The sequence below is a fragment of the Scylla paramamosain genome, chromosome 15 (assembly GCF_035594125.1).
Source record: "Scylla paramamosain isolate STU-SP2022 chromosome 15, ASM3559412v1, whole genome shotgun sequence".
NCBI lineage: Eukaryota > Metazoa > Arthropoda > Malacostraca > Decapoda > Portunidae > Scylla > Scylla paramamosain.
In genome coordinates this window covers 14,528,308-14,541,011 of record NC_087165.1, presented here as the reverse complement: position 1 = coordinate 14,541,011, position 12,704 = coordinate 14,528,308, and the positions used below count along the sequence as shown (strand labels likewise).

Sequence of the window (12,704 nt, the reverse complement as noted above, 5' to 3'; positions counted from 1 at the left end):
GAGAGAGAGAGAGAGAGAGAGAGAGAGAGAGAGAGAGAGAGAGAGAGAGAGAGAGAGAGAGAGAGAGAGAGGCTTTTCTAGGAAGAGAAAGACAGGCTTACTACCTATCTCTAGTTATTTCTGTCTGCTTTACTTCCTTGTGTGTGTGTGTGTGTGTGTGTGTGTGTGTGTGTGTGTGTGTGTGTGTGTGTGTGTGTGTGTGTGTGTGTGTGTGTGTAAGTCGCCTGCACCACCACAAGACTGTTAGCGTTTCCCTTCCTCCTTCCCTTTCGGTATTAATGATATTTCCCCTCCCCTTTTCCTCCCCATGTAGCCTTATCTCCCCGCTCCTTCATTTCACGGTTCCCCTTTTTCTTCACTGTCCATTTTTTCTTCACCACATCTTTGTTTTTCCTTACTTCCTCTCCCACCTATTCTTACGTCCCTGTCTCTCATCCGTTCTTTCCATTTCCATATTTTCTTCAATTTTCATGTTTTCTGCCGTCCTTCTCCGGTTCCTTTTCCCTTTCCTACTTTCCCATCACAGACCACCTACTTACGTATATCCCCATTACTTCCTTCCCTTCCCACCCCCCACTCCCTCCTTTTCTTTCTTTCAGATCTACCTACCCTGTTCTTCAATTTTAATGTTCTCCTGTTCCTTACTACACTTATTTTTTCCCATTTCCTACTCTCTCACATACCTACCGCTCCGTCCAACTCTCTCTCTCTCTCTCTCTCTCTCTCTCTCTCTCTCTCTCTCTCTCTCTCTCTCTCTCTCTCTCTCTCTCTCTCTCTCTCTCTCTCTCTCTCTCTCTCTCTCTCCACTCAAACTCTGGTAATTGCTGCAGGCTATTCCGAAATGGCGGTTTAGTTTGATCGATCGAAACGTATTTTCACTGATATTGGAAGGAGGGATGGTTTGGGGGATAGAGGAAAGGAGGGAGAAAACGAGGGCCCGGGGAGAGAAGGAAGGAAGGGCGGGCCTGAGGAAGAAGGAAATGGAGGTCTAGGGTAGAAGAGAAGGAGAAGGAAGGAAAAGAAGAAAGGTAGGAGGAAGGAAACAGTGATCATGGAAGTGAAGGGAAGAGTAGAGGAGGATGGAAGGGAGGATGTGAAGGCATGGGATTGGGGTAAGAGGGAAGGGCATAGGAGGGGAAGGGAAAGGGATGGAAGGAAGGGAGGTAACGAAGGCCAGCGTGGGAAGGAAAAATCAATATATATATATATATATATATATATATATATATATATATATATATATATATATATATATATATATATATATATATATATATATATATATATATATATATATATATATATATATATTCAAGAAGATAGATTGCTTTTAATATGAGAGAGAGAGAGAGAGAGAGAGAGAGAGAGAGAGAGAGAGAGAGAGAGAGAGAGAGAGAGAGAGAGAGAGAGAGAGAGAGAGAGAGAGAGAGAGAGAGACAGAGAGAGAGAGAGAGAATTTATCAAAGGATGGTTTTAATGGTTTTGTAATCCTCTTGTCGTCTCCATACCGCTCTCTCTCTCTCTCTCTCTCTCTCTCTCTCTCTCTCTCTCTCTCTCTCTCTCTCTCTCTCTCTCTCTCTATCTATCTATCTATCTATCTTCCATTTGGTTGACTGAACTGTCACGCAAACTGATCGACTGATTGACTGGGTAATAAGAAAAACACGCAGAGAGAGAGAGAGAGAGAGAGAGAGAGAGAGAGAGAGAGAGAGAGAGAGAGAGAGAGAGAGAGAGAGAGAGAGAGAGAGAGAGAACGCAGCCAAGTAACGTTGTGTTTCTCTGGTTCCCGCAGAATCTGGAGGACAAGGAGAGGAAGCAGACGGCTCACAAGGACCACCTGGCGAGGGAGCAGAGGTTCCTGAGGCGAAGGCTGGAGTCCCTGAGCCCTGAGCTGGTGCCGCGCCTCAACCTGGACCTGATCGGCAAGCGGCGTTCCGTCTCCGAGAGCTCCTCTTTCTCCACCTCGTCGTCGTCGTCCTCTTCTTCCTCATCGTCATCATCTGCTTCCTCCACTTCAGAATCAGGTGAGGAGAGAGAGAGAGAGAGAGAGAGAGAGAGAGAGAGAGAGAGAGAGAGAGAGAGAGAGAGAGAGAGAGAGAGAGAGAGAGAGAGAGAGAGAGAGAGAGAGAGAGAGAGAGAGAGAGAGACGCAGGGGGAACGAAAAATTAGACGAGTGGTTTTACTGCAGCTACGGTTGTGGATATAATGATAGTGGTGGTGGTGGCGGTGTTGGTGTTGGTGGTATGAGAGGAGAGTGGCGATGGTGGTGGAATAGAAGAGGTAGTGGTGATGGTGGTGGTGGAGAGGTCGGTACAGTTGCCTCACAAACTGAGTATCGAAACCGTGCTCTTGACAAACGAGGCTTATCAGTATCAGAGAGAGAGAGAGAGAGAGAGAGAGAGAGAGAGAGAGAGAGAGAGAGAGAGAGAGAGAGAGAGAGATGTATTTTTCCTCCACTCGGAACGCAGGTCTGCCTAAATTTTACAAGCCATGCATTTCTGGGTACTAGAAATATAGATGTGCAACATTCACATCCAGAAGCACAAAATGCAAGACCAGAGAAGAGACAGTTAAAGACTATTGATTTTGCTTTCAACATTCTATTGATATAATACACACACACACACACACACACACACACACACACACACACACACACACACACACACACACACACACACACACACACACACACACACACACACACACACACACACACACACACACACACACACACACACAAAAGTATAACACATCTCATCTCATCTCATCGCACACCGCGGCCCCATACATACCTTTTGGATTCACCATTACAAATAAAATTACACAAATAAGAACAAAACTGTTGTGTGTGGCCATGCTGTGTTGCTGGTGGATAGACACCCCCACCGCTCCTTCCCTCGTTTCTGTCCCTCTCCCGGCCCTCGACAGTGGTGCCAAACGTCCATAACAACATCGTTCAACAAACATTCGATGTGCAAAACTGGAACGAGAAAACAATGCAGCCAAGTCGTGCACTGGCTCAGAACGCCTCTCAGGGCGACATATGGGAAAGGCCACGGTGTGTTATCACCCGGCCTTTATATTGCGTCGGAAAACTTGGCACAAAGTACGAGTATGTTGCCGTCACGCGGGCCAGCCATACATTTTCCTCCCTTCACCGCCACCACCGCCACCTCCACTAGAAATTTATATTAATGACCGTCATATTTATGTGATGTTTGTGATGATGGTGGTGGTGATGGTGTTATGTGGCACAGTAATATAAGGGTGGTAATGGTAGTTCTGTGTGTGTGTGTGTGTGTGTGTGTGTATGAAATACAGTATACGTGAATTATAACGTTATAATTGGTGGTGGTGGTGGTTAATCTTTGATCCAGTGATGCTTTGTTTGCTTTTTTCGCCCTAATTTCGTAGGAGCCTCGGAGGGAATGTAAAGATGAATAACACCTACATCAACAAACTGACGAACGCACTGCTCGTAAAGGCTTTTAGGGCTAGCACACACACACACACACACACACACACACACACACACACACACACACACACACACTTCTGTTACCTTACCTACCTAAGCTCCCGTAAAGATTAGTCCAGTGCGTGCAAGTCGGGCCTGAATGACTGCGGGAATCATTGTCCACCATCCACTTATACTGCTAAAGCCTGGAAGAGAGGAAGGGAGAAAGAGAGAGAAGAGGATCTGAGAGAAGGTGGGAGGGAGGGAGGAAGGATTAGAGAGAGGAGAAATGGTTACAAATGGATTCGTCTATTGTGAGGGAAGGGGACAAGCTAACCCCATTTGCAGCTCATTGTAGGCCTTAAGTAATTTCCTGGCTTTTTCTCACGATGGAAAGTTCTGTGTCACCCAAGGGCGGCTGCGACAACGTCTGTGCAGGTGTTGTGGGGTGTCTGGGGGCGGGAAACCAGGGTGTCGCAGGGAGGGGGGAAGAGAAGGAATATGAACGACGCGCGATTGTGTTCTGCAGGTGGCTAGGAGGAGGAGGAGGAGGAGGAGGAGGAGGATCATAGTATTAATACCACACTGGCACCACCTTCCGTTGTGACATTGGTAGTAGTCAAGGTCACCACCACCACCACCATCAGCAACAACAACAACAACAGCAACAAAATGAAGTTAACGTGGATTCTATACTATCAAAATTTTTAATATTAAAGTGTGAAAAATAGTACTTGTGTGTCTGTCACATTGCAACATTTAGATTTCTTCATTTGTTTGCATTAACCGTATTAGAGAGAGAGAGAGAGAGAGAGAGAGAGAGAGAGAGAGAGAGAGAGAGAGAGAGAGAGAGAGAGAGAGAGAGAGAGAGAGAGATGCTTCAAGGGTACGGGCACGAGAAGATTATTTTGGTTCCTCGGTTGTCAGACATGGTGCCAAGCTGACTGCCTGTCCGCTCAGTAACTGCACTAGGATGCTCCTCCTCCTCCTCCTCCTCCTCTTTTTATTCTTTTGCATATATTTGCATTTTCCTCCTCCTCCTCCTCCTCCTCCTCCTCCTCCTCCCCCTTCATCATCTTCACTTTACCTTTCATCTCCATTTTCTAACTTAGATTTTTTTCTTTTACCCGTCTTTTCCATCTCATATATATATGTGTGTGTGTGTGTGTGTGTGTGTGTGTGTGTGTGTGTGTGTGTGTGTGTGTGTGTGTGTGTGTGTGTGATTATAAGATAGCTAAAGAAAGTGATCTTTTTATAAACTAGCAACTCTTTTGCCCTTCTGTAACATAATATTTTATATCCTGTCCTCCTCCTCCTCCTCTTTTTAATAGGAATATATGTTTCTAGTTTTGATTAATTTCTTTTATGTAAAGTAAGATTGGAAAGATGTAAAACTAATATTGTATGTGCAATTTTTATCGGCTAGAAGAAGTGTAGTGACGTTAGTTAAACTGACGTAAGGTGACGTGATTGGTTGTTGGAATTGGAGTGCCCGTCTTAGCCTCTGGCACCAGTTTTCAAGGTTGCAGTGTTGGCAGCATCGGGCCGTCTCTGTTTAGAGTCGCAGCGGACTGATCGTGACTGAGAAGGGGGGAGGGAGTGAGGAGAGCAGCTGGCTGGGCGTTCCTTGTTTAGGGATACATTCGTGTCATTTAAGTCTTTTAAAGCGAGATAGATTATATAAAATCATGGAATTGAAGGAGAATGGACTTATTTTGTTGTAATGTTTTGATGGTAGGGAGGCATCATGAAAGTGGATACAGTCTTGGGCAGCCGCTCTTCACGTTTCATTTACTGGTCCAAGGCGTCAGCCTTGGACCTACTTTTATTTTATTTTATTTTATCTCTTTATTCATTATTTTTTTTTACATGTAATTTTACTGAATTACTGTCAGAGAATAGATGCAGTGATTGACTTTCAAACACTCTTTATTCATTACTGAAAATAACTCAGAAAGGAATGTTCTGCATTATATATGGCCAGATGTGACAACCTACAGAGAGGAATGTTTTGCATTATATATGGCCAGATGTGACAAGCTACAACTTTTGATGCCATAATACTTAAAACTGTTGGGTTTAGTATGTCATAAATATCATCTCTGTGTTGCAGACGAAGTGGACATCCTGGGCTATGCCAGCAACCAGAGTGACACAGACGATCACTCTTCCATCCAGTCATCCGCCAGCGATGGGGGTGTGACGCTTTCCACCAGGCGCCTCACCCTCACCGAGCCCACCTCCCTCCCCCTCTAGGTGAGTCCCAGCCTCTCTACTTCCCCCTTCCTTCTCTATTTGATGTATACATGATTTGCCCAGCATGTAGTTTTTAATGAATGAAAGTTAAGGAAGTCATAATTTTTTTATACTAGGCAGCTGGGAGGCTAGTTTGCATAGCTGTCTCAGTTCATTAATTATTAGTGATGGCTTCATCTTGGCATTACAAATTATTTTTTCCCTCGTTTCTCTCATTGAAAATCTGATAACATCTTTGTTTTTAGTGTAAGAAGCCTGAGTTTATTTTCAGGTGACTGACTACATAAATGGTCAGCATGACTTGAATTTTTTTCTTTAACTAATTATTATTATTTCTGTTGTTTTTGTTATTTTTGTTGGTGTTGGAATGATATTTATGTTCATTGTTCAATATTTCAGTAATGTACATTCATGTATTCCACATAGTTGTAGCTGTTATTATTTCGCCTTATTTGTATGTCAAAGGCTTTTCTTGTGATTGCAAATCACTTTTCAAGTGAAATTCTTCTCTGTTACTCTGTTTTGCAATAAAATAAATATTTACTTTTCAGGGTGATAGCACTCAGAGTTAGACTTAAAATGTTTGGACCCATAGCTGTGAGTGATTGGAGCTATCAGTGTTACTGCTTATAACACACTAAGGGATTTTCTATGTAAAGAAATAATTTTCATATAGTGTGTATTTCAGTTTTAGTTGTACTTCATTTTGAAGAAGTTTTGTGTGGCAGGTTTGCTGAATGTTGAACTGATTGCAGGTGGCAGTAAGTGTGTAGCAGCAGAGGTGTGGTGGTGGCAGCGAGCCGGCTAGCCAGGTGTGGTCTCCAGGCTGGAGTCAGCAAGCAGCTCAGCCTCACAGTCATGTCTACACCAGCAAGAAAAATGTGTTTACTCGGTCCATCATGCCATGTCACTAGTGATCAGGACAAAGAGTTGATGGCCTTGTCCCCGTGTTCTATGAATGCCTTGTTTTTTATGATGAGTGAGACTGTTGGGTGAGCGGCCTCTCCTCCACAGTCCTGCCCCACCCAGCTGGCTGACCGCAGCAATGTGACAGAGGGAGACACCAATCTCCACCACCCATGTTTTAAAAGATATTTTATTTTTTTGTCATGAAAGCCAAAAAATACAGAGGATGATATAAAAATTGCACATTGTTATCTTTGATGTGAACTTACGGAGGTTTTTAAATTATATATGGATGCCAGGAGAGGTGATGCCCAAGAAATGATGTGTGATTCATGTGCAGATATTCAATCTACATATATAAATATATACATATATATTTTTCCTTCCTTTCATGTGACATGTCATCATTACTCGCCATGTTTAAGATCATTTCTCATTCTTCAAAAAAAAGCAAAATATAAGCCCAGCCCCTGCTTCCATCCAGCCTGACACACGAATGGTATACTTGAAGTGTTTTGTGTTGGAGGAACATAATGGAAACAACCTGTTCTAGTCACACAAAAAGATTCCCTGAGATGGATATTTGCTTAAACACTGAAGGAAATTGTAATGCTTCAATAGTTTTTTGCTTTTTAGTTGCTTTTCATTCAAATCACAGAACAAACAGCAAGATTTAAATAGTTTATATTTTTTGATAAGGCAAATTATATACGAGATATCAAAGGTTGGTAGTTAAGAAGCGAGGCCACTGACTTGTTATTGACACGTACCACTGTAGCACCTGATCCCCAGGGAAGCAGGTGTACCACTGGCAACATTAATGCTCCTCTCAGTAACTCAGCTTGGCAATGCTGAGACTCAAAGCTGATATTTATGTGCATGTCAGACAATGTTTTTTTTTTTATCCACAATGCCCAGTTGGTGACCAAGAGAGCAGCACAACAGCCGAGGGAGAGTTGCATCCCCCAATAAAGTGGCCCAGAAGGTGTAGTCAGCCACTGGACCCTCCACCTCACCCTAGACCACCGAGGAACATGTCAATGGATCTCCACTCAATGGACTGTGCCCAGGAGTCCCTTCCCTCCCACCTCAGTCTCCCTCACCATCACTGCGGCTTCCCTTGGCTCGACCTCAGTGCTAAATATCAATGTTTTATTTTTCTTAAGAACAAATTCTTCCAAGAGTGAATTTTGATTTGTGTGTGTTTGACTTAGTTGTGCTTCATGTTGGTCCAAGGCCAGGGATAGCCTTTGTTTGTGCTGTGTTGAGCCATTCTAGCATTCCAACCCCAGGACATGGAAACTTTCAGCACAGAAGTTTGGAGAAGAGTTGGAGTTGTACAAAAAGATATTATTTTATTATAAGAAAGTGGATGTGTTCTACTGCCACCATAAACTTTTAACGAGTGTGAAAACTGATTGAAGAAGACACAAGCATACCATACTCTGCTTGAGATAAGTAATCTGTGATAAACCTTTGAGAAAAAAAGAAAGTGAGATAGTTATGTAACTTTTTTATACACAAGAATATTAAATGCAATAACTACTGCCAGCTGTGACTGCCAGCCCCCATGGAATGCAAAGAAAAGCTATTCCACCCTTCACAATATGCGAGAATAACTAATTTTTTCACTGTCACTAATCCTAGCCTGGCTACTGTTTTTTACCTAGCTGTTTGGTATTCCATAAACTGAGTTGGCACTGTAAACATTTCTTCAGAAGGCTCCACCAGCGATGGGACGCCTGGGCGGTCTCCCTTGTACAGTGTAAATACTGACTAGTACAACAAGTAGTCTGGACACAGGGTACCAGCCTTTTCCACTGGACTCCTGCTAGCTTTAATTTCTGCTGATTCCATGGGAGGTTTATCTTATGATCATTTTATTTTGTCAATTCTTCATTTTATTATATGATATTGGCCCTCCTTAAAAGTTATAGTATTCCATTGAGAATGGAAGAATTACACCGTACTTTGTATATAAAATTAATTAAAAGGATTATTTATAGAAATTTTTCACATATTTCAGATAATTTTCGTAACCTTAGTTGAGAACTTTAAATGTGGAAACAGAGACCTCGTTCTTACTGACTTGTATCCTATTGGCAGACATGCACACTCTCACTACACTTGTCCAGTCACATGGGCCACTGTGTGCATACCTGGCAGCCACCTTTGTCACATGTACATGTGTCATGAGGTGCTGACAGTGAGTGTGGTGGCCACGAGCCGTCCCTGAGGTCTTGGGTGGTGCTGGGCAGTTGTCTTTCTGCTGTGAAACAGTTATATACATTTTCTCAGGAGCAGCACCAATTTTGTCATCCTGAAGCAGGAATTGCACTTGTTTTATACACTAGTTGGAACTTTTGAACATTTCCTTTGAGTTTTACTGTGAGTGTGTCATATTTGGCCATTGCTATTTATTACTTGATTAAGCATATAGCAAAAAAAGTTTTCTTTATCATATTTAATTATTGGAAATCATGTTTTTTAAGACAACAGCATTTTGGTACCTATCCTACAAACCTTGCACCACCCAAAATCTCCAGCCATGAAGAGCTCGGGCTTGTCTCTCCACATACCATCCCTTTATAAGCATAAATGTGCAATAACCATTATTGATAAGCTAAAGATTTTAGACAAGCCCCCAATGGAGTACCACTGGCAAAGCAACAGTATCCTGTGCACCCTCAGGAATTTTCTTGGATGGATTGCAATCTGCGCCACATTTCTAGAGACTTTATCTGTGAACTATAGCTTGGGTATCACTTAAGCTGTGAGAATAATGTACTGTACCTCTTTACATTATCATTGTTGTTGTCATTTTTACCAAGTGAGGCTTCTATAACTTGAATATACTAATGACAAAACGTCTTCTCATGCATTTTGCCAAGATTTGGTTATAAATCAAGAAGAGATATTTCCATAGAGATGAATTTGTTGTAAGTTTTGTGTGTGGGTCAACTGTTAGTAGTTAAGTCATCACCATGACCCAGTACCCACACAGCCTTGAATGTTACTGTAGTCAGTCAGTCAGTCAGTCGCTACCAACCAGCCCAGCTGTAATGCGGTGGTGCCAGTGTCTAGGCCTTTGCAGTAATTGGCAACTTATCCTGCATCCCTTTCTGAGATCAGGGTGAACAAAAAAAATTCACTATTTTCTTTATGGAGTTCTGCTGTAGGTGAGCCCTGGTTAAGCTGGCATCACCTGTACCTGGGACTCTGCTCTCTTACCCTCTCTCACTACACATTTACCTCATCCTCAAGGTATACACTACTCTTCTCTCATTTTATTGTGTCTACAGAGTTAATCAAGATACAATGAACAATTGGATGTGTCTAAATCTTAGAAAAATCTTACCATCCATCCATTTATTTGACAATTCTAGTACTATTTTTAAATTCTCATTTTAGACTTTAACTAGTATTAAGAAGACCACAGTGTAGCCTGAGGGGAAGCAGGTGCCATGTGAAGTGTCTGGAAGGGAAGCAGAGTCCCTGCCACACCTGAGGTTCTTCCCTCTCATTACGTACTTTAGTTTGATCTCGTGAGATGCCAAGGCAGAACACCCAACAATACAGCCAGCACTGTCTGTGAGGGCTACCCTATAGTGGTGATGCAAGATGCCCTCAGAGCAGTGCCCATACCCCAGTCCCTCAGTTGACACAGGTATACATGACTGAGGTGAGTGGTGGCTGTGGTGTGTGTTGTGCCTGCGGTGCCCACCCGAGCACGCTGACGAGTGCAGGCCCCATGCTGCCTCACCACTGCCCCTCCCACTCCAACACCAAGCAAGCACAACATCATTCTCTTTTAGGAAGCATAATCATCCTTGGCCAATATCATGGGAGTAAAGTGTAAATCAACCAGGTGGCCTGAATGGAACTGTTTCTCACTTGTGTTGGTGGTGGTGGTGGTGGTGGCGGTGGTGTTGGTGGTTGTTTGTGGGCAGTGATGTGTGTACACCTTAATCCTCAAAGGAATACTGGGGTGGGTGCTCACAAAAAAATGTACAAAAAGAAAAAAATCTGTTCATATTGTGTCAATGTGTCTTGCCCCTTTCCATAATTCTTCTTCACTAGCCTGACAGTGGACGGGGGATGGGATGAGTATGCCTGCTGGGTGGTGGCTGCTTGAACCTCCTGCCCTATCCACTGTCACAGCTGTAGGTAGAAGTGCCCAATCCTCTCTTTCTTTAATCTGTTACTTGATTTCTTCTTATGTGTTGGATTGTCTGATGTGCTTCAGTCATCCATAGAAACACTGAATGCGAAAAAAAAAATCATCCGTGTCTTAAACATTTTGCAGACTTTTCTCTGACTTTTGCACCAATGTTTTAAACCCTGAAAAGAAAAAAAGTCCATTAACAACTAATCCCTTCATGTGCTTGTGACATACACTACTTAACTACAAATTGGAGGCTGGTGTAGGTTGTTGAGTAAGTGGTGTGTTTAAGCTGGGCAAGCCAGACCCCAGCACTTAAAGCATGCTGTCATCTTGTGAAAATATGTCCAACACCACAAGAGGAATTAAAAATGTTGCTGACACAACAAGGAAAGTGCATACTATTGACAAGGAATTTGATATTTTCTTCATGATACACAAACAGTTTACTGACAGAAATACCTCTGTGTAAATACAGGGAACATAACATTTGTAATTGCATTTAGATTATGTGATGTCATTTCTCAACAAGCCCATTGTTAATTCCTTGCCATCTACCTATTTAATCTGTGTCAGCGAGTCCCACTGAATCAGTGCATGCCTTTTTGTACAATCTGAGGAGAGCTACCATCATGGCAAACTGTTTATTACAGACTTGCTCCTAACATGAAGGAATGATTCAAAGTGGAAGCATAAACTGCATCACATACTGCCATCAATGGTGACAAAATTCAAGCTCAACAATATAAAAGACTGCCACAACTTGCAGACCCTCTTTGTTATCTTAGTAGCAAGAACAGGATGAGTGCTTCACAGGGCCAAGTGCAACACTCCTTGTGATGTCATCTGTAAGTAAATATATTAGACATTTGTCAGGGTGGGGCTGCAAACTGGTTGTGGCTCAGGCTGCCATGTAGTCTGTCCACATTACTCACCCTAAAAAGCCGTCCTTGGAACCTTCCTTGAACCACCAGTGCGCCCTTTGTGACGCAGGATGGTGTTGGCTCCTCAATTGGCCCTCAAGTCCCTGTAGTGTGGAGAATCCTGAAGCAGCAGGACACCACAACCTACACAGCATCCTGTTCTTTCTCTGCATGATTTAGTTGCCATCCAGTCTGTGTCAGTGATAGATCCCTCCACACAGTTAATGAATGTTGGTGACTCACAATGTTCTTGCTCTCTCCACTTCCACTAATGAATCAAAACTGTAGAGTCCTGGGTTTGCAGACACAAGAAATTTGTAGGTTATGTTGCTGGCCCCCCTCCCTCCCTTCCCCCCTTTCTCTCTCTCCCTCCCCTATCTCTCTCTCTCTCTCTCTCTCTCTCTCTCTCTCTCTCTCTCTCTCTCTCTCTCTCTCTCTCTCTCTCTCTCTCTCTCTCTCTCTCTCTCTCTCTCTCTCTCTCTCTCTCTCTCTCTCTTTTTTCCCACCAACAATAGATCAGTCCCACCTCAAGACAAACCCACTACGTGTCGCAAAATACCATCAATGTACATATTTCCAGTGACTGTTGTTTCTGTTCTACATGATTTTCTTGAATCTAAATAAAAATAATTTGTGTATTGATACCTTTTATTACCCCTATTTATATTATGTAACAGCATCCAGTACTACACTAGAGAGGCAGGCAGTTACTGGCAGTGTAGGATATACTGAAGGAGTATTCTGTAGAGAGAGCAAAACATTACTGAATGCAGTAAAAGCATTTTGTAAGACATCTCACTACATATTATGTGTATCAAGTGACAGGCGCAAGTGACAATTTCATGGTACAGAAAGGTGATGTTAGGATGTGTAATGACACTGTTAACCTGCTCTCATGCCCATGCTCTTGAATCTTCCGAATTTTCCACCATCTGGCTACGACTACAGAGTCAATCTCAAACTAAATTTATCTGTGTTGTATACCTCTCACTAAATT

General features: G+C 42.8%; 1 protein-coding gene across 1 annotated transcript in view; it reads left to right on the top strand.

Moving 5' to 3' along the window:
* The window catches only part of LOC135107494 (max-interacting protein 1-like), a 37,520-nt gene extending 25,175 nt beyond the window's left edge, over nt 1-12,345 (top strand). Inside the window, exons 3-5 of the mRNA XM_064017442.1 lie at nt 1,793-2,024; nt 5,574-5,716; nt 6,472-12,345. Of these exons, the coding sequence (XP_063873512.1) occupies nt 1,793-2,024; nt 5,574-5,716 (375 nt within the window). The 3' untranslated portion in view covers nt 6,472-12,345. The remainder of the gene's footprint in view (nt 1-1,792; nt 2,025-5,573; nt 5,717-6,471) is intronic.
* The last annotated feature ends 359 nt before the right edge of the window (nt 12,346-12,704 follow it).